General features: G+C 37.5%; 1 protein-coding gene across 2 annotated transcripts; it reads right to left on the bottom strand.

Annotated features, from left to right (window-relative positions):
* Window positions 1–8,977: 8,977 nt before the first annotated feature.
* LOC105687726 (serine-rich adhesin for platelets-like) lies at window positions 8,978–22,995 on the bottom strand. Of its 2 annotated transcripts, XM_048651774.1 has the most exons (9): window positions 20,405–22,995; window positions 15,488–15,813; window positions 15,196–15,378; window positions 13,254–15,084; window positions 11,375–12,181; window positions 9,731–10,904; window positions 9,487–9,653; window positions 9,354–9,408; window positions 8,978–9,242 (listed from the first exon to the last, which is right to left on the bottom strand). In XM_048651774.1, the coding sequence occupies exons 2-9, from the start codon at window positions 15,668–15,670 to the stop codon at window positions 9,230–9,232; spliced, it is 4,413 nt and encodes a 1,470-aa protein (XP_048507731.1). In that variant the 5' UTR covers window positions 15,671–15,813; window positions 20,405–22,995; the 3' UTR covers window positions 8,978–9,229. The 2 variants fall into 2 exon arrangements, with proteins under 2 accessions (XP_048507731.1, XP_012259001.2); XM_012403578.4 differs by lacking the exon at window positions 11,375–12,181 and having other exon boundaries at window positions 20,405–20,763.
* Between the last annotated feature and the right edge of the window lie 131 nt (window positions 22,996–23,126).

Below are 23,126 nucleotides of genomic sequence, written 5' to 3'. Positions count from 1 at the left end.
TACAAATTTTTATTTTCGGCGAAAATTTCTATTTCCGAATTTGAAATACCTCCTCGGGTATCCTGTTCTCCTGATACCAAAGAAAAAAAAAAAATTTCGAAGGAGATTCTACACACAGGATCAAATGCATACACAGGATGAGGCACCCGGTCTCGGAATACCTCCTCAGGATTTCTGTTCTCCTGATACAAATTTTTATTTTCGGCGAAAATTTTTATTCTCGAATTTGGAATACCTCCTCGGGTATCCTGTTCTCCTGATACCAAAAAAAAAAAAAAATTTCGAAAGAGATTCTACACACAGAATCGAATGCATACACAGGATGAGGCACCCGGTCTCGGAATACCTCCTCAGGATTTCTGTTCTCCTGATACAAATTTTCATTTTCGGCGAAAATTTCTATTTCCGAATTTTGGATACCTCCTCGGGTATCCTGTTCTCCTGATACCAAAAAAAAAAAAAAATTTCGAAAGAGATTCTACACACAGGATCGAATGCATACACAGGATGAGGCACCCGGTCTCGGAATACCTCCTCAGGATTTCTGTTCTCCTGATACAGATTTTTATTTTCGGCGAAAATTTCTATTTCCGAATTTGAAATACCTCCTCGGGTATCCTGTTCTCCTGATACCAAAGAAAAAAAAAAAATTTCGAAGGAGATTCTACACACAGGATCAAATGCATACACAGGATGAGGCACCCGGTCTCGGAATACCTCCTCAGGATTTCTGTTCTCCTGATACAAATTTTTATTTTCGGCGAAAATTTTTATTCTCGAATTTGGAATACCTCCTCGGGTATCCTGTTCTCCTGATACCAAAAAAAAAAAAAAATTTCGAAAGAGATTCTACACACAGAATCGAATGCATACACAGGATGAGGCACCCGGTCTCGGAATACCTCCTCAGGATTTCTGTTCTCCTGATACAAATTTTTATTTTCGGCGAAAATTTCTATTTCCGAATTTGAAATACCTCCTCGGGTATCCTGTTCTCCTGATACCAAAGAAAAAAAAAAAATTTCGAAGGAGATTCTACACACAGGATCAAATGCATACACAGGATGAGGCACCCGGTCTCGGAATACCTCCTCAGGATTTCTGTTCTCCTGATACAAATTTTTATTTTCGGCGAAAATTTTTATTCTCGAATTTGGAATACCTCCTCGGGTATCCTGTTCTCCTGATACCAAAAAAAAAAAAAAATTTCGAAAGAGATTCTACACACAGAATCGAATGCATACACAGGATGAGGCACCCGGTCTCGGAATACCTCCTCAGGATTTCTGTTCTCCTGATACAAATTTTTATTTTCGGCGAAAATTTCTATTTCCGAATTTGGAATACCTCCTCGGGTATCCTGTTCTCCTGATACAAAAAAAAAAAAAAATTTCGAAAGAGATTCTACACACAGGATCGAATGCATACACAGGATAAGGCACCCGGTCTCGGAATACCTCCTCAGGATTTCTGTTCTCCTGATACAAATTTTTATTTTCGGCGAAAATTTCTATTTCCGAATTTGGAATACCTCCTCGGGTATCCTGTTCTCCTGATACCAAAAAAAAAAAAAAAATTTCGAAAGAGATTCTACACACAGGATCGAATGCATACACAGGATGAGGCACCCGGTCTCGGAATACCTCCTCAGGATTTCTGTTCTCCTGATACGAATTTTTATTTTCGGCGAAAATTTCTATCTCCGAATTTGGAATACCTCCTCGGGTATCCTGTTCTCCTGATACCAAAAAAAAAAAAAAAATTTCGAAAGAGATTCTACACACAGGATCGAATGCATACACAGGATGAGGCACCCGGTCTCGGAATACCTCCTCAGGATTTCTGTTCTCCTGATACAAATTTTTATTTTCGGCGAAAATTTTTATTCTCGAATTTGGAATACCTCCTCGGGTATCCTGTTCTCCTGATACAAAAAAAAAAAAAAAAAAATTCCGAATGAGATTCTATACACAGGATCGAATGCATACACAGGATGAGGCACCCGGTCTCGGAATACCTCCTAAGGATTTCTGTTCTCCTGATACAAATTTTTATTTTCGGCGAAAATTTCTATTTCCGAATTTGGAATACCTCCTCGGGTATCCTGTTCTCCTGATACCAAAAAAAAAAAAAAAAATTTCGAAAGAGATTCTACACACAGGATCGAATGCATACACAGGATGAGGCACCCGGTCTCGGAATACCTCCTAAGGATTTCTGTTCTCCTGATACAAATTTTTATTTTCGGCGAAAATTTCTATTTCCGAATTTGAAATACCTCCTCGGGTATCCTGTTCTCCTGATACCAAAGAAAAAAAAAAAATTTCGAAGGAGATTCTACACACAGGATCGAATGCATACACAGGATGAGGCACCCGGTCTCGGAATACCTCCTCAGGATTTCTGTTCTCCTGATACAAATTTTTATTTTCGGCGAAAATTTCTATTTCCGAATTTGAAATACCTCCTCGGGTATCCTGTTCTCCTGATACCAAAGAAAAAAAAAAAATTTCGAAGGAGATTCTACACACAGGATCAAATGCATACACAGGATGAGGCACCCGGTCTCGGAATACCTCCTCAGGATTTCTGTTCTCCTGATACAAATTTTTATTTTCGGCGAAAATTTCTATTTCCGAATTTGGAATACCTCCTCGGGTATCCTGTTCTCCTGATACCAAAAAAAAAAAAAATTTCGAAAGAGATTCTACACACAGGATCGAATGCATACACAGGATGAGGCACCCGGTCTCGGAATACCTCCTCAGGATTTCTGTTCTCCTGATACAAATTTTTATTTTCGGCGAAAATTTTTATTCTCGAATTTGGAATACCTCCTCGGGTATCCTGTTCTCCTGATACCAAAAAAAAAAAAAATTTCGAAAGAGATTCTACACACAGGATCGAATGCATACACAGGATGAGGCACCCGGTCTCGGAATACCTCCTCAGGATTTCTGTTCTCCTGATACAAATTTTTATTTTCGGCGAAAATTTTTATTCTCGAATTTGGAATACCTCCTCGGGTATCCTGTTCTCCTGATACAAAAAAAAAAAAAAAAAAATTCCGAATGAGATTCTATACACAGGATCGAATGCATACACAGGATGAGGCACCCGGTCTCGGAATACCTCCTAAGGATTTCTGTTCTCCTGATACAAATTTTTATTTTCGGCGAAAATTTCTATTTCCGAATTTGGAATACCTCCTCGGGTATCCTGTTCTCCTGATACCAAAAAAAAAAAAAAAAATTTCGAAAGAGATTCTACACACAGGATCGAATGCATACACAGGATGAGGCACCCGGTCTCGGAATACCTCCTAAGGATTTCTGTTCTCCTGATACAAATTTTTATTTTCGGCGAAAATTTCTATTTCCGAATTTGAAATACCTCCTCGGGTATCCTGTTCTCCTGATACCAAAAAAAAAAAAAAAATTTCGAAAGAGATTCTACACACAGGATCGAATGCATACACAGGATGAGGCACCCGGTCTCGGAATACCTCCTCAGGATTTCTGTTCTCCTGATACAAATTTTTATTTTCGGCGAAAATTTTTATTCTCGAATTTGGAATACCTCCTCGGGTATCCTGTTCTCCTGATACAAAAAAAAAAAAAAAAAAATTCCGAATGAGATTCTATACACAGGATCGAATGCATACACAGGATGAGGCACCCGGTCTCGGAATACCTCCTAAGGATTTCTGTTCTCCTGATACAAATTTTTATTTTCGGCGAAAATTTCTATTTCCGAATTTGGAATACCTCCTCGGGTATCCTGTTCTCCTGATACCAAAAAAAAAAAAAAAAATTTCGAAAGAGATTCTACACACAGGATCGAATGCATACACAGGATGAGGCACCCGGTCTCGGAATACCTCCTAAGGATTTCTGTTCTCCTGATACAAATTTTTATTTTCGGCGAAAATTTCTATTTCCGAATTTGAAATACCTCCTCGGGTATCCTGTTCTCCTGATACCAAAGAAAAAAAAAAAATTTCGAAGGAGATTCTACACACAGGATCGAATGCATACACAGGATGAGGCACCCGGTCTCGGAATACCTCCTCAGGATTTCTGTTCTCCTGATACAAATTTTTATTTTCGGCGAAAATTTCTATTTCCGAATTTGAAATACCTCCTCGGGTATCCTGTTCTCCTGATACCAAAGAAAAAAAAAAAATTTCGAAGGAGATTCTACACACAGGATCAAATGCATACACAGGATGAGGCACCCGGTCTCGGAATACCTCCTCAGGATTTCTGTTCTCCTGATACAAATTTTTATTTTCGGCGAAAATTTCTATTTCCGAATTTGGAATACCTCCTCGGGTATCCTGTTCTCCTGATACCAAAAAAAAAAAAAATTTCGAAAGAGATTCTACACACAGGATCGAATGCATACACAGGATGAGGCACCCGGTCTCGGAATACCTCCTCAGGATTTCTGTTCTCCTGATACAAATTTTTATTTTCGGCGAAAATTTTTATTCTCGAATTTGGAATACCTCCTCGGGTATCCTGTTCTCCTGATACCAAAAAAAAAAAAAATTTCGAAAGAGATTCTACACACAGGATCGAATGCATACACAGGATGAGGCACCCGGTCTCGGAATACCTCCTCAGGATTTCTGTTCTCCTGATACAAATTTTTATTTTCGGCGAAAATTTTTATTCTCGAATTTGGAATACCTCCTCGGGTATCCTGTTCTCCTGATACCAAAAAAAAAAAAAAAAAATCCGAAAGAGATTCTATACACAGGATCGAATGCATACACAGGATGAGGCACCCGGTCTCGGAATACCTCCTCAGGATTTCTGTTCTCCTGATACAAATTTTTATTTTCGGCGAAAATTTCTATTTCCGAATTTGGAATACCTCCTCGGGTATCCTGTTCTCCTGATACCAAAAAAAAAAAAAATTTCGAAAGAGATTCTACACACAGGATCGAATGCATACACAGGATGAGGCACCCGGTCTCGGAATACCTCCTCAGGATTTCTGTTCTCCTGATACAAATTTTTATTTTCGGCGAAAATTTTTATTCTCGAATTTGGAATACCTCCTCGGGTATCCTGTTCTCCTGATACCAAAAAAAAAAAAAATTTCGAAAGAGATTCTACACACAGGATCGAATGCATACACAGGATGAGGCACCCGGTCTCGGAATACCTCCTCAGGATTTCTGTTCTCCTGATACAAATTTTTATTTTCGGCGAAAATTTTTATTCTCGAATTTGGAATACCTCCTCGGGTATCCTGTTCTCCTGATACCAAAAAAAAAAAAAAAAAATCCGAAAGAGATTCTATACACAGGATCGAATGCATACACAGGATGAGGCACCCGGTCTCGGAATACCTCCTCAGGATTTCTGTTCTCCTGATACAAATTTTTATTTTCGGCGAAAATTTCTATTTCCGAATTTGGAATACCTCCTCGGGTATCCTGTTCTCCTGATACCAAAAAAAAAAAAAATTTCGAAAGAGATTCTACACACAGGATCGAATGCATACACAGGATGAGGCACCCGGTCTCGGAATACCTCCTCAGGATTTCCGTTCTCCTGATACAAATTTTTATTTTCGGCGAAAATTTTTATTTCCGAATTTGGAATACCTCCTCGGGTATCCTGTTCTCCTGATACAAAAAAAAAAAAAAAATTCCGAAAGAGATTCTATACACAGGATCGAATGCATACACAGGATGAGGCACCCGGTCTCGGAATACCTCCTCAGGATTTCTGTTCTCCTGATACAAATTTTTATTTTCGGCGAAAATTTCTATTTCCGAATTTGGAATACCTCCTCGGGTATCCTGTTCTCCTGATACCAAAAAAAAAAAAAATTTCGAAAGAGATTCTACACACAGGATCGAATGCATACACAGGATGAGGCACCCGGTCTCGGAATACCTCCTCAGGATTTCTGTTCTCCTGATACAAATTTTTATTTTCGGCGAAAATTTCTATTTCCGAATTTGGAATACCTCCTCGGGTATCCTGTTCTCCTGATACCAAAAAAAAAAAAAAATTTCGAAAGAGATTCTACACACAGGATCGAATGCATACACAGGATGAGGCACCCGGTCTCGGAATACCTCCTCAGGATTTCTGTTCTCCTGATACGAATTTTTATTTTCGGCGAAAATTTCTATTTCCGAATTTGGAATACCTCCTCGGGTATCCTGTTCTCCTGATACCAAAAAAAAAAAAAAAATTTCGAAAGAGATTCTACACACAGGATCGAATGCATACACAGGATGAGGCACCCGGTCTCGGAATACCTCCTCAGGATTTCTGTTCTCCTGATACAAATTTTTATTTTCGGCGAAAATTTCTATTTCCGAATTTGAAATACCTCCTCGGGTATCCTGTTCTCCTGATACCAAAGAAAAAAAAAAAATTTCGAAGGAGATTCTACACACAGGATCAAATGCATACACAGGATGAGGCACCCGGTCTCGGAATACCTCCTCAGGATTTCTGTTCTCCTGATACAAATTTTTATTTTTGGCGAAAATTTTTATTCTCGAATTTGGAATACCTCCTCGGGTATCCTGTTCTCCTGATACCAAAAAAAAAAAAAAAAAATCCGAAAGAGATTCTATACACAGGATCGAATGCATACACAGGATGAGGCACCCGGTCTCGGAATACCTCCTCAGGATTTCTGTTCTCCTGATACAAATTTTTATTTTCGGCGAAAATTTCTATTTCCGAATTAGGAATACCTCCTCGGGTATCCTGTTCTCCTGATACCAAAAAAAAAAAAAAAATTTCGAAAGAGATTCTACACACAGGATCGAATGCATACACAGGATGAGGCACCCGGTCTCGGAATACCTCCTCAGGATTTCTGTTCTCCTGATACAAATTTTTATTTTCGGCGAAAATTTTTATTTTCGAATTTGGAATACCTCCTCGGGTATCCTGTTCTCCTGATACAAAAAAAAAAAAAAAAATTCCGAAAGAGATTCTATACACAGGATCGAATGCATACACAGGATGAGGCACCCGGTCTCGGAATACCTCCTCAGGATTTCTGTTCTCCTGATACAAATTTTTATTTTCGGCGAAAATTTCTATTTCCGAATTTGGAATACCTCCTCGGGTATCCTGTTCTCCTGATACCAAAAAAAAAAAAAAAATTCCGAAAGAGATTCTACACACAGGATCGAATGCATACACAGGATGAGGCACCCGGTCTCGGAATACCTCTTCAGGATTTCTGTTCTCCTGATACAAATTTTTATTTTCGGCGAAAATTTTTATTTTCGAATTTGGAATACCTCCTCGGGTATCCTGTTCTCCTGATACAAAAAAAAAAAAAAAAATTCCGAAAGAGATTCTATACACAGGATCGAATGCATACACAGGATGAGGCACCCGGTCTCGGAATACCTCCTCAGGATTTCTGTTCTCCTGATACAAATTTTTATTTTCGGCGAAAATTTCTATTTCCGAATTTGGAATACCTCCTCGGGTATCCTGTTCTCCTGATACCAAAAAAAAAAAAAAATTTCGAAAGAGATTCTACACACAGGATCGAATGCATACACAGGATGAGGCACCCGGTCTCGGAATACCTCCTCAGGATTTCTGTTCTCCTGATACAAATTTTTATTTTCGGCGAAAATTTTTATTCTCGAATTTGGAATACCTCCTCAGGTATCCTGTTCTCCTGATACCAAAAAAAAAAAAAAAAATTCCGAAAGAGATTCTATACACAGGATCGAATGCATACACAGGATGAGGCACCCGGTCTCGGAATACCTCCTCAGGATTTCTGTTCTCCTGATACAAATTTTTATTTTCGGCGAAAATTTCTATTCCCGAATTTGGAATACCTCCTCGGGTATCCTGTTCTCCTGATACCAAAAAAAAAAAAAAAAATTTCGAAAGAGATTCTACACACAGGATCGAATGCATACACAGGATGAGGCACCCGGTCTCGGAATACCCTCTCGGTTTTTCTGTTCTCCTGATACAAATTTCCAGTTCTGGGCAACCTTGCATTTTCAGGGCTGGTATTCTAGAGCTCTACATTATCACTTTCGGTTTCTTTTGAAGCATGCATTCATATAATGAGGCTTGCATGCAAGGAGGGGTGCATCTAGTGTTGATTCAACAATGTAAAATAATCATTGACACTTTATTTCATGTATTATGAATTTATTCATACGAGAAATATATCTTTACAATAAATGTGTTACAATGAAATTGACAGAAGTTATCACTTAAATTTTTATCAAATTCATTTTAGAAACTAAATAATCTATGACTTTATAATATACAATGTACGTTTTCTTATTCGGTTTTCAATTATAATGAAGTCATGCAAGATGCACCAGGGAGTCTTGTGTTTCAAATGCAGGGCAGAGTTGTTTCAAGGCTGCAAATTCTCCTTCTGTAACAGACGAGTCGGACGTTAATGATCATAAAGAACTTGACACTTGGCTCACGCTTTCCCGATTAAAAAATCAAGATATCACGATGGGATTCATTCTTAGCTCAATATACCTAACAGCATCGTGTAAAGTCTGCAGCTTTAGATTTTCTCTTAAATTCGGGCTCAAAATCAACTTCCTTCTCCAATAGAGTTTAATGAAATTCATAGGCTATTCTTATGCATTCAAAGCTAAAAAATCCGAACCGCAAGCTAAAAGAATCTACTCGCCGACATAATTGAGTTATTGCTCTGTCTTTCAGTTTTGATCATTTGATTTCTGATCATAGCTCTAACAAAAATGAAAATATTATCTAGATGTAGGCCAGTGAGGTTGTTGCTAGTTCACAATTAGCCGCGAAACGGTTCATAATCAACGTTACCGGGCGTTCATACCCACGTTTTTGTGTTCTTTTATCAAGTTTTACTTCGTCATGACACCAGAACAAATGTGCAGCAAACTGAATAGAAATTAATCAACGTAAGACTGATGGACATCAGGAATGGTGATCAGAAGAAATATCGATGGTTTATCAATTACAAGAATGCATGTCCGTTTATTGATATAAAGCTTCTCGAGAATCGAGACATTAGCTATAGCTTATTTGTTTTTAAGGAACTATTATTTGCTTACGGTAGGCTGCAAGTGTTTCGATTTAAATTAGTTCTAAAAATAATATCATTGCAACAAGTTGCTGAATTAATTGCTAATACTAGCTATGAAGTGTCCAAAGACGGAAGGAACTTTTATAAATCTGTGCTTGTGTATCCGTTTCTTGCTTCACTTCCAATGTCTGAAACAAACGAGATCAAATAAATTACGGACTGAATTTTTTCTTCCAAACTTTGGCGGTCTCAATTTTTTTTTTTTCGATATTCTATTGCTGCAGATTACATAAACCGACCTGTGAGTAGGAGATGCGCTCTTGTGGTTGCCACGCTGCTGAGATGGTGCAGGTCCTACATCAAAAAATAGATTATTATTTGGAGATTACACAATCACTTTTAAACTGTATCAAATCTGCAAACGATGTTCACCTTTGACGTGTCTTACATCGGTAGAACGTTTCGCAGGCTTACTTCCACAGATGAGATCATTTATGTATCGAGGAGTTTTTGATTCTTTAGACCTTGATTTGGAAAGCTTCTCATTTTTCATGTTATATACCGCCGTCTGATATACTATTTCGATTGGCTTTTTTGATCTAAAAACACAAGACGAAGATTAAAATTCAAATATTAAAGTCAAATACCCTTCAAAGTCGCTTTTATGTCTTCTTACCTTGTACTACCGTTCAAATTTCTTGTCGCCGTTGACGAATCAGCTGAATGATTTGAACGGGATGTTCTCGTATTCGTAATTTGTTCGCTCGAATTTTTCTTCTTTTCGTTTGCAGACGAGTACCTCTCGCTGCTCTCGTTTCCCGACGTCTCGCGATTATTGCACACTCTATGCAATCTGCTCGACCGTGTAGATCTGTTGTGCAAAGATCTAGCTTGGCTTTCTTTCGCAGTTTCATAACCGGAACTCCGATGGATACTCTCAATGCTAGACGTAGATGATGGTGGTCTTGGTATCTTTTTGCTCCTAGTTTTGCTGAGTTTTATTTTTTGGCCATCAATATTAGTTCGTTTTATTGAATTATTTTCCGTAATAGTAGTGAGCTGTGCAATGTCTGAACTTCTTGACGTATTTGAATATTGTTTCAAATTTTTCCCCTCACAATCTGTGTTTGATAATGTTGTTTCCGTATCATAATGACTATTAGATGTTTGAATCGTTGCATCTGTAAGAGTTTTAAATTCTGCGGAAACTTTGATATCACCGTTATGATTATTGGTTTTCAGATATTTATCATCCATCAGGTTTTTTTTACGTTCAACGTTGTAGTTTTCATAAATCGGAACATTTTGCTTTTCATTTTCAAATATGTTCACGTATGTTGGATCAGTCGTTTTCGAATCATCGTTAGAACCATTGGTGACTTCTTTCGTATTTTTGTCATCACAGTGATCTTTGGCTTTGGGTTTTATCCTAGTTTTAGTTGAGCTCATTAAATATGACTTGTTCACGCTGGTTTGATGTGCTGTTATTTCTCTACGAGCCTTCTCGTTTCTCTCTGGTTGCTGCATCGAATTGTGGGACCTCAATTTTTTGATGGCAAATAACTTTCTTCCAACTTCGGGCGAACGGAGTCTGTCTTCAACTCTTGCGATGATAGGCTCATGGGTTTTAACGATATTCAACAATACCTTGTTGTTTTCATTGTCAGTTGTCACAATATTACTTTCATTTGCCACTAATTTATCTGTGACGAGACTTTTTTCAACCGTTTTATTCGGTTCAAAACACATTTCTTCCACAGCAGGGAGACCAGAATTAACAATGTCCAATTCGTCATCGTCGTTGTCATCGATCGATAACCCGATGATGTGATTTTGGTCTACAGGTTTATCTGGAAATATGAATTGTAAGTACAGTAATACGTGGATGATTATCTCCAATAAGTATCCTAAGATTCTAATATCACCAAACTCAAACCTTTGAAACAAGACAAACTAAACTGTCAATCCGCTATTATTTGAAGGATTAGATACAAGAAATTCTGAACAGATAAACATAGAATAATTGAGCGTTTTAGCACATTGATATAATAAATAAATAAAATTAACAAAAAAAAGATTGAGAAACGCGTTGCTGTTAGATTAATTAAATGAAAGTGTATGACAATGCAATGTATGTACAGCGATTTTTATTTTACAGAGGCCAGCATGGACGGCGCATGTGGACCATGTTGGCAATGAGATGAGAGGAATGATAAATCGGTGTTAAATATCATAAAACATAATTGATTATCGAATAATGATCCTATCCATATCCCGATCCATGCTGTCTCGACACATTTGCCATAGTCTACTACTCTACCTATGCAATCATCATTACTGATCCTCGTTTCTCTGATCGTACGACGAGCACCGAAGTGCTCTTCTGAATTCTGAACGCTCCATTTTTCTTCCATGGTAACGGAGTTAGCAAATTTTTGAGTCTGCATAATTTCCTTGCGATCGGTTTTCGTTCCAAGCATGTAGGATCGAACTTCTTCATCGGCTTGTTCACTTCCGGAACTGTATTGAAGTTGTTGATTTTCCCTGGTGTCTTCATTGCACACGACCTCATCTACTTTCTTTTCTATTTCACGTGGCGTTGTTTCTCGTTCGTTGAAATGTTTTATTCGAAGGGGTATAAAGCGGGTTGGATAATTGATTTTATTATTGCTATTCACAGTTATCGTTGGTGTGTTTCTTTCATGATTATTATTCGCGACGTCTACCCGATGAGAGTGTCTATGGCACGTAACCATTTCCGTGCAATTGTTGTGGAAGGAGGATAATTGATTTTTGAAATTTGAGGAATTATTATCAGAGTTAGTAGAAGATGACTCATTTTCCGAACTGTTTGCAACAAAAGTTTTGAAATTGTTAATTCTATTTAGGTTCATGACTAAGTGTGCGGATTTGAGGACCGATTGTTGAGCTTGAATTAACGGTCGAGGTATCTTGGAGACGATGCTGGGTGAAGGAGTATTAGTCTTTTCCACCGGTATTATCTTTGTCAGGCTTTTCTTTGCCGCGGCAATTGTTACTATATTGTTTGACGTAATTATTGGCCGCAACTTTTCAATTTTAGTACTGAACTGTAGTTGAATTCCAGTGCTTATAGTATTGCATTTGCCTGGAAATTTACGTTTTACACTATGATCATAATATTTTTGATATATCAATTAATGACAGATTCTCCTAATCATCAATATCGCACGCATGCCGATTTACAGATTGATACATTTTACTTCAAATATACGTATACATTAATAATCGATTCAATAATTATTACGTATTACAGGAAAAGAAGATAATCAAAAGAGAAATCAACTACTTAGATAGTATTTCGTTATACAGTCACAGAGTAACAATTAACTACACAGTCTTATCTTTACTGATACACGTGCATACCGTATTACCCAATATTCAAAGATTCATCATTACTTTTTTTGGCCAAATATTGTCTACTGAGAGAGTAAAAATAGATACGAATACGCAAGAGGGATTAGAGAAAATAATGGATAAGTCGCAGCTGTAAAAGTTTCGACATTAAATTTTAGATAATAAAAAATGTAACTTGTGAGCAGAATATGAAATTTTATGAATTAATGAATTATTGCTTCTGGCATGAAAGCATTGTAGTGGATTCATTAATTACGTTATAGTTAATAATATTATTATTTATCATAGATATATTTATTATTAATAGAATTATGCTGGTCGCAGAGCTTCGTAATACTTTTAAAATTGTTTGCCTCGTTATAAAAGTTTGAGTAGATAAAAGCTAATTTCTTTGTACATCATTACATAACATAATTTTTTACGACGAAATATGTATTTATTATTTTTATGTATAATGTTAAACGAATTATTTAATTACTTAACAGATTTATGGGTATAGTAGTAAGACGGATTAATGGAGACAGCAAGCGGATCAACGAGATAGACAATACAGCGTTTCAAGACGGAGATTCACCATTTTACAGATGTTAATGAATAATATTATCCTCTACTTTTCAAATTCTTGACTACACATAACTAATTGAGACAATAAAAATTTTACTCGTACAGTTACGTCATGCAAGAAATTAGATTCGAAAAACCGAAAGAATATTTTTCTTTTTCGTGATTTTTTGAAGACAAGTCTTTATAATTATAATTCAAAAAATGATCATGCGTTATAATATCAAAGTCATGATCTTTACCTCCATTTCTATGCTTCTGCAGCTGCTTGGAGATCGAGTTAGCACCAAGATTGACCGTTGTCGTATGTCCTTTGAAAGAATGGTCAACGATCGTCTCGTCAAGAGCGTCATACTTTTTATCAGCCGTATTTAATCCAAGACCGTTATCGTCAATAGATAATTCTGGATCGGACTGTAGAATAGTTTTAATCCTGGCTCCCCATCCTCCTTTTATAATATCTTCCGCAGGAGCCACCAATTTCTGATCATTATCGTTTTTTATTTCTGCAATTTGGAAATGCGCGGACAAATCCGGTTCTTCAACCTCTCCGGGTAGTTTATTATCCTTCGGGATAAAATCCGACTTTATAGACCCGCCGTTATTTCCTTGACCAAATATATATTTCTCGTACGAAGTGTCCCCGAAATGAATTAGCGGTAAATTCTTGTTAATCGGCATCGTTCCGTTCGTCGCGACGAGGCTGTTACGCCTCCGTCTTCTGAACCTGTTCGATGGAGGTGGTTTGCAATCGGTTTCCACGATATTCACCTTACCGGATTCGGCCGCAAAATGAACTTCGGTTTTAGAAAAGCCAACTTTTTTCACAGGTCTTACTACCGAGCTGCTTTGATCGTCTGAAAGTAATTTTTTATCTCGAGTTTGTTGCACCTGCAGAACTGGTTCAGTTTCATCGGCCGTATTCGACGGCCCTTCGATCATCGCCGTTGATCGACTTATCAGACTTTCTATTCTACTGGCGGAATCGAACGACTGTTTTCTACCGATTAAAAAAGAACTCTGAGCGTCCATTTGCATGGACTCATTTGCGTTGGAGATAAAGTTGTTGTTACGGTTCGAAAATCTATCCGCTAGAGATTGCACTCTTGATTGCATACCTGCAATCGGACGAATCAAATTTCCCGTTACTAAACTCTTTTCTAGTGAATTAGACAGCAACTGATCCGTCTTTTTCTCGATAGTAAGTTTATTATTCAGGTGAACGACCGTTTTATTGGGTTTTCCTATCACCGTGGGCACTGGCTGGATAGTTTTTGGCTTCAATAAAATTGCGGTGGGTCTTAAATATTCTGACTTCGATATTCCCACGCCGTTCTCCAAATCTGCGGACTGTTCTGTCGGAAATTTATCCTCCGAAACTGCCAAGTTGGACGACGTAATTAAATCGTTATCCGTATCACTCATCCCAAGAACGTAGGACTTCATCGCCTTTCTTTCATTTTTTACCACACATGTTTCCTGATCCGAATCAGAACTAGACGTAGAATTAGTTCTCGGGCTTCTTGACTCTCCAAATCCCAAATCTCCATTGGAGACGCTGCTATTTTCAATCCTTCCAAACCCCAAGGGGATAATCTCTTGTTTTTCCGTCGATTTCTCCGGAGCTGAAGAACTGTCTATAGATTTTTGAATCTGAAGAGATCGTCTGGCTTTGCAGTCCCTGCTGAATTTAGTATGGGTTTTGATATTGTCGATGGAATTCGTGAGATCCTCGTTCGAAGTAGTTTTGAAGGTTGAATTTGTGTTCTGGAGAAATCCCGAAGTTTGTTTAACGTTCTCATTGCTAATATCGAGCCTCTTGAATCTGCTGTTGAGTAAGGGAGACGCGTGAATCATTTGCGGTTTGTTGCTTGTAGCAGCCGAATGAATATTCGCTCGTTTATTGATTGCCTCAGCATTGATCTGACGACATAATCGCGAGACTTGAGACAACTTCGCTAGACTCTCGTCGCCTCCGCTATTTTGTATTTGCATCGGTCTCCCGGAAACCGATTTCCCCGAAGCTTGTAGCACCAAATCATCAGTATTTCCGTTTCTGAACTGGGTCTCGTTCTGGAAAATAAATAATTAATCCTCGTATCTCCGATCATAATTTTCTTATTCCTTTTTAAAATTATACGCACATAAGAACTTGTCATGCGTTACATAGGATAGATAACTTACCGTCGATACGGAAACGGGGCTGGTAGAATTCGAGCCTGTAATTCTAGAAGAAGACCATTGAGAAGCTCTAACGACTTGAACGGATCTTCCTCCGATTCCTTGACTTTGGAAAACTTCGACTTGTCGTCTTGCTTTCTGCACCACATTTCCATCGGCCGAGTTGCGCTCCCGTGAATCTATAACCTGCGGCATAACATAGAAAATTAGAAAGTTTCACAACGTTCCACGATTATTTTATTTTCATCTCCACATTTATTATTATCTTTATCATTGTTGTTAGTCAATTATATACCTTTCCATAGGCCTGGGCTGACCCTAGATGCCGCGTTTGCCACCGACCCGTCTCAATTCTAGCATGCTCCAGCATCCCAGTTAGACGATCGACGTGCGACCACTCCCGTACTTCCTCATTATGAAAAGGAGATCCGTTCTTATCTCCGCCTCCTAGTCTTCCGGGTGATAAAACCAGCTCCATAACTTCTATTTGATTTTCAATAATTCTTCAAAATCGGCTAAACGGTGGGCGTATTTCCTTTTATCGCCAAACCATTATTCTACATTCGATAACAGTCTTAGTTTTAACATCAGCACCAGATATCGCGACCCTCACCTCATTTCCTGCAAACAATAAATTATTAATTATTATCATCATCATTATTATTATCATAACGTTAGATCCGATTGTTGTAGACATATGTACATGTAACCTTAGTGGGCGTAGATTGTAGACGTAGGTAACTACGCTCATATAGGTACCATGAGAATAAAAAGAATTAACTGGGACTCGCATCATCGGCATACATTCACTATTTATAGATCCTGCAGCGGTATGATGTATAGCTAACCTGCACGAATGTTTATAGATTCTGATTATTATAATCACTTTCAATTTATTCGGGTTAAATCAAGGTAAAGGTATATGTATAACGCGTTGTGCAATTATCTCTGCTGTACAAGTTTAACACCTCAAGCTTAGGAATTGATATAATATGGGAATTGAAGATCGAACATCATACCTGTAATGTTTTTTTTTGAACATCATGGCATGTGGCTTAATTATAATTGTGACTAATTGAGCGGTAGTACATTCGGAAAAAAAAAATTAGATAAAATCATAGAAAAGAAAAAAAAGAAGATAGAAACCTGGGTAACACTTTGTATACTTATAGCTACACACAGGATGTATATTGACCCGTAATTTGTACAAATACATTCACGAGTGTTTATATGCATCAATTATAAGTGTACGTATGTGAAAACTTGAGTAGGCGCAGACAAGTAGGCGCTAGGCATATGGCGTTTAGTATACGATCGTTATACAAGTATGTATAACATACGTGTGCATTTGCGTGTGTGAAAATATTGCGAGATATACGAAGGAGTTGAGAAAAAGAGGCAACTATGAGATGAAAATGTGTTGGTGCATTACGTATGTATGTATACGTTGGCTGACTCAAGGTCGAGTCACCTCCGCAAATTCGATTTGCATGGCACCACATACGGATTATTGAGCCCGCATCGGCTTGCAAGCTACAATATCGGGGTGCAGCAGGCTATGGATTCTACATGTGTATAGGTTTTATTCATTGAAAGATCATCTGGGGGATTGGAGAAGAGAAAAAAAATCACGAAATGAAAAAAAATACTTGATACGTGCAGGCTATTTTGAAATACATGTACGATATGATTTTTGGATCATCTGTGAGAGAGCTAGACGCTCTCTGGAATACGAAATTCCTTTTTAATTTCTATATTTACACGCTACGCGGCAAACTGCCATCAGTTTTGCGTACGCCAATGGGGAAATTTATAAAAATACAAGATCACCCACGCAGTAGATGAAACTTGGGAGAGTTGAAAAGATCTTCTCACACAATAACAGTAAAACAGATACTTCTTTCTACTATTTGCCTCAAGCGGAGATATGACTATCCAATTTTTAGACCATCGCACCTTTTCTATACATATTATCGGTTTTTTTTTTGTCATCGAGTGCAATAGAAACAGCCTCTTCAAAGATTATTGACACCGAGTTGAATGTCTTCGAGACAAAAAAATATACATATACACACATGATTAGCGTGGGAATTCAGGTAATTTTGGATATTAAAAATACAACACCCATCGTTTGCAATTTTTTTCAAATCGCTCGGTAGCTCGATTAATTCGGGAAGTACATAACGATCACAATCATCGTCATCATCTTATTTCGTTTTGGCGCAGCGAAGCTGAACGGCTGACTAACGGATCCGCATCATCCCGGCCTTGTTTTTCCTTTCCACATTTTTATTTCATTTTTTCCTCTTTTTATTTTAGCGTGGGGGATATACTTTAATCAAACATAACGGTCTTCGCGTCATTGATCTGTGACTGTTTTTCCCCCTTCCAATTGCAAAGTTTTTCTCAACCGAGTTCGTCCAGTTCTGGCTTTTCTAATTTAAATAAACCTCAGATATCGCTTTAATTGCCGGATACGGATGGGAAACAAATATCCATAATTTATTCCACCGCGATTCCGAATGTATTATAACTATCATCGTCATCGTAGGGAGATTCGCACAAAACACGTTATGATATTGTGAGTCAACGATTTATAATTAATTATGTGGTAATTGTAACTGGTTTATAAATAATGACGCGAACTGATAATATACTACCGCAGGTTTTCTTCGTCATCTGTATACCTATATATCGAACAAGTAAAATCCCCATCATTTTAGATAGGAATTTGCGTCAATTACATTGAGTTTGGTAATATTTTAATATAAAAGAAATATCACGTATACCCGATGAGTCGGGACATTTGCACAAGGGTGACTCAATTCGACGCAAGATCCGAGTTTCGAATTCTTCTGCACCCGACGACCGTGACTCACTTTCGATGTCGCACGATTTAAGATCCAATTATTTCCGATATTTGACAATTAATATTCCAATCTCACGGCCAAATCATCCGCAGTGATATCATGAATAATACAGCCGTGATTCGTTGAAGAGAATAAAGAAATTATTCTATTTATGTAAACGATCTATAGCAATTGGATTCGAACTCTTCATCGCTTTCCACGCGTTCAAGTCTCCTTTAAATTTCACCCAGCGTACCGCGGCGCGCATATCAACTAACCAACGCGGGGAAATTTAATCGCGTGAAAATCGAAACCATGCTTATTATAAATATATCTATCTATACTTTCGTTGAGAAATTATTATGGAAATTTGGTTGTATCTCTACGATCATCTTACACCTTTTCACACTTTGTAATTTTATAACCCAGCCACCAAAAATAAGATTTTGACGAGAAAAAAGGAAGATAAAAATTAACTAGCAAATAATTCTAACCCGCATGATATATGTATATACGACCTAATTTAGAAGTTACGATGCGAGTACAGAGGGATATAATAAAATCCGTTTTCATTTTTATACTTTAATATTAAAAGTGCGAGCCAACGCGAAACGCAACTTGCGTAACGATCATTCTCACGTGGGAGTTGACCCGTAGTTGATATCGTATGCGAGGTAAATATACATGAATATTATTAATGTATATTCAAACGTATTCAACCAGAGAATAAATCTACAAATTGTACATGAATACCTATATACCTACGGTAGAAATTAATTAGCGATTTACATCTAAACCGATCAAGTTTTTACAGGGTGCAGACGTGTCTCCGGATACAGTGTGCCGCAGCATTGCGCGACGATAAGAAATGACCAAAAAGAAAAATAAAAAGTATCAGAAAAAAAGGTAAAAAAAGGAAATAAGGTCATCCTCGCAGCTATCCGCATCAATTAAAATTAAAAAAAAAAAAAAAAAAAAGTGCGGCCATGAATTTTAGCGCTAATGGGCAATAATAATGTGTGAAACGACACGACGCGCGTTTCTTCGTCGTATGTGCAGCAATTCGCGAACGGGTTGTAAGTTGGGCATGGTTTGTAGCCGTAAAGTCGGGTTGGAGTTGAGTCGGTGTGTACACCCGCAGCCTGCGGTACTTTTGCTTTATACATCGGGCTATGGGCTACAGCTAGCCAGCCAAGCCGGTTTCATCGGGAGTTCGAGGGCATCGCCGTCTCGGAAACTTGAAAGGTGGCCGTTGGGCACGCTCTCTAGCTCCGAGCGCTACGCGAGGTATATCCTTATACCTTTTGCCTTATGCTTTATATACATAGATATACATTATTCCCGCAATCACAGTATATAACGTATACCCACTTTCGGAGGTGAATGTGACAACGATTACAACTACAACTTCGCGTAGCCCAAGTATAAAACAAAAATTGTATGTATGTACATCGCGTGCCCGTGAAGCAATTACAGAGTGTTGCTCTTAAATCTGTAATGCACTTATTACGTACCACTGGCACTGGTGATTTTTTTTATGTATGCACATTATCATCCGGCGAGACTTTCCATCGCAATTTTTTATTTTATTGCAATACACTTGTACGAATAGAAAAATAAGAATAAAGAGAGAGTGATCGTATAGATGAGTGAATTGGCATTGAAGTTTTTTTTTTTCTTCAACATTTGATCAGTAATTTCAGGATTTGTACAAGTACGGTTTTTGCTATAAAAATTGGCGAGGTCCTGGCGATTTAGAGAAGAAACGGATACATTATATCGCAGCTTTGTTCTTAATATCATATTCCGAAACAAAGACCGCTCGCCACATATTTATAATTGTAGTTAATTATCTCAGCTTAATTAAAACTCGAATGCGCAGCAGAACCAAGATTCAAATTTCTTTGTCTTAATAACACCGCCCGCTGTATAATTTTAGCGATGTAGAGCGTATTGCATTATATTATACCTTATGCTCTAAACTTAAAATTGTACAATTATTATGCACATTACAACTTTAGGAATATACAACCGAGTGATCGTGGTTTTTGTTTTCGAAGACTCGCGCTCAACGATCGCCTTATAAGGTCAACAAAAAAATTTTTAATCAACTTTAACAAGTTCGATGATATATGCGTGTCTTATTTTGTATACAGTAACATCATTCGATAACGTATCCATCGACACATCGTTATATTTAAAATTGCATAAATGGTAGGCGTCTCATGATCAGCGTGACTGATGAAAACATTCATTGGGCAACGGGAATCACGTTTGACAGTAGACCATGCAAATTTTTGAAATTTATCGGATTTCAATAACCAAAATATTACAAGGTTGAAAAAAAAATTTTATAGACTTACCTTGTATGCTGGTATATTTTTTGGATATATATGGTATCCGGTATGATTTCGTTGCCTTGATTACAGTTGAATTAAATCTGCAGAAAATTTGGAAGTATTGGATCTCCTTGAAAACACTTGGAACACTGATTCTTCCGGTATGACAGAATCTAATTTCCACTTGAAAAAATTCACGAGATCATACCCGGTTGACCTGATTGTGAGATTATTAAAAGTATATCAGAAAATGATAACTGTTGAGGTACGCGCGGGAGCAGTCAAAGTGCCTGTTTCCTTTGAGAGCGCTAATCCTTAACTGTATAAATGAGAATCGGAGAAGAACGAACTTTAGAGGAACTCAACATCGAAGGAGAGGGAGAAAGCCTCGTCTCACGAGATATACAACTAACGTTTGCAAGGTTTTTCTCTGTAAGAGTTTTACAAACACTCATAAATATTATTATAAATCCTTTTTGTACCACGTGTATGCCAGTATTGAATGAACTACAGTATAGTACATGTAACTTATATGTAGCCATGTGTGCATAAAATATAACACCGTATCACACCTCTGCAGCAATTTACATATTATTTGCTGTTATAATGCCGTTCAATGCAGCCTTTTATGAAGATGCGGAGAAATGCTTCCGGCAAAAGTTGTTTCTCATATTATAGTTGGTTCATAAAGTGTAAATTATGAGGCAAACTGAAGAAACTTGACTCGATCAATCTCTTTCAAGATTTCTTTTCACTTACAAGTCCATCTGCTGCTATATTCCCGAGTCTGAAATTATGTATTCATGAAATGCATACATAAATTTCAGATTAAAAACAATTAACGTACTGCAATAAATATACGTTCAATGAAGAATAGAATGCTCGCATTTTATCTATTTTACAGGAATTACCCATATGCACTTTTGACTTTCCTGCAGTGGGAATTGAAATGAACGTGGGTTTCGTCTTTTGCGTTTGTACAAGATAAAAACCAATCTTCCTACGTCAGCCGTTGCCGGTAATTCTTCCTCTTCTTTGTTTTTTCCGTAGTTAAACGCATCGCATCGCTCGATTAGTCGCTGGTATTTCCGAATAAAACTTTTGGAGGAAAAAGAAAACTGTACTATCCTCGTATACAGATCACCATGACGCATCAATCCATTTATTCGCAACAACGCCTGACGCGTTTTTCTCAGCACCCTGTGGCTATTCATCTACTAGATTATTATAATTAATGATGAATCTATAATTTATTTCTGTTTCTGTTTAGTAACTTGATTTCCAGGTATTATTCAGTTTTTACTTCAACACCTGCTGTTTGAGCGGGAAAAGAGTGCGAAATAAGAGAATCCCATCTTGAAATTGCGCTGAAATACTGTATGCTTTTATTTACCGTTAGCTGAGCGTAGATCTGTAAGAAATCCGTTGCGATTGCCGTTGTATTTTTCAGTGAGACGCATTCGTAAGAGGCGATACGAATTTCTTGGTATATGAGCTGCTTCCATTTTTTATCCTACGGGTGATTACGGTAGGATCTGCCCTTGTTATCAGGATTATTGTTTCTACAAACATGCCAGAAATTGATTCTAAAACATTAGTTGTTTTCCCAACAATTATTCATTCTAAAACAATAATTGTTTTGCCAACAATTTCCACCGCTTGTACAGTTTTTGGTGATGTTAGTTCTATTCGTTTTCAACCCCTTCTCCCGCGGAACCAGTTTTCCAAAAGTGCTGCTCCCATCGGCGAGTCAGCAAACTATTTTTGCCGTAAAACGCGCGTAGAATTATTCTGAATATCTCAAATAACTATGTAAAAAACTGAATAATTACAGCGGAGATATCAATTGTTTTACTTTACGATAATAATTTGATATATTTTCGTACAAGTCACATTAATAATAATAATAATAATAATAATAATAATAATAATAATAATAATAATAATAATAAAAATAGAAACAATAAAAATAAATTCTGTCATCACATCAATTAATTGCCTCGGAAGCATTGGGTATTGTATGCAGGTCTGCATGCCTGATAAATTGATTGCATGATTGCTTTTTTTTTTAATAAATTAAAAGAATTGGTGTCATTGAAAATTACCTACCTATTGCCGCTGTAATAGCCTGGCCCTAATAATCGTACGTTGAACAAATGCAAATTAAAAAATGTAATAAATTATGATTCCACAGAACTCCCAAGCTGAGTCAATTTACAAATAAGAATTGCTCAAGGAACAGTCAATATAAAAAATTGCGCGTTGCCATCAGTTCATTGCCATCACTACCCCCTCGCTTCTCTCTCGGCAGGTGTAATAAATAGCCGATTTTTTTTTCTTTATGCTATGGATGTTTTAACATTATGTCATCTCTCAAGCAAAAGAAACATACGGCCTATCGCCCCCGAGAACCAGCACTTCTACTTTTGTATAACCAAATCGAATGAGCAGGGATCAAATTTGTACTGGGCGATGACTAAAAACATCATGATCTAAGACAAAATGGGAAATTTGTGCAGGGAATTTCAGCCTACAGATCGCGAGAAATTTTTTTTCCGTAGCAGTAAGTGATTTCCAACTGTGCAGAGATGTACCATCGATCTTTACGAATTAGAAGCACAGGAAAATGCGAAAGCCATTTTTTTGCTACATGATTTTGGTCCTTGGGTCCGATAGTTGAATTCGAATTCCAGGCGTTTTAATATCTGCCGACGTATCCCACTGGCGAGTGTCCGCGAATTTACAA

This window comes from Athalia rosae, chromosome 3, assembly GCF_917208135.1.
Source record: "Athalia rosae chromosome 3, iyAthRosa1.1, whole genome shotgun sequence".
Lineage (NCBI taxonomy): Eukaryota > Metazoa > Arthropoda > Insecta > Hymenoptera > Athaliidae > Athalia > Athalia rosae.
This window is presented reverse-complemented; position numbering and strand designations above follow the sequence as displayed.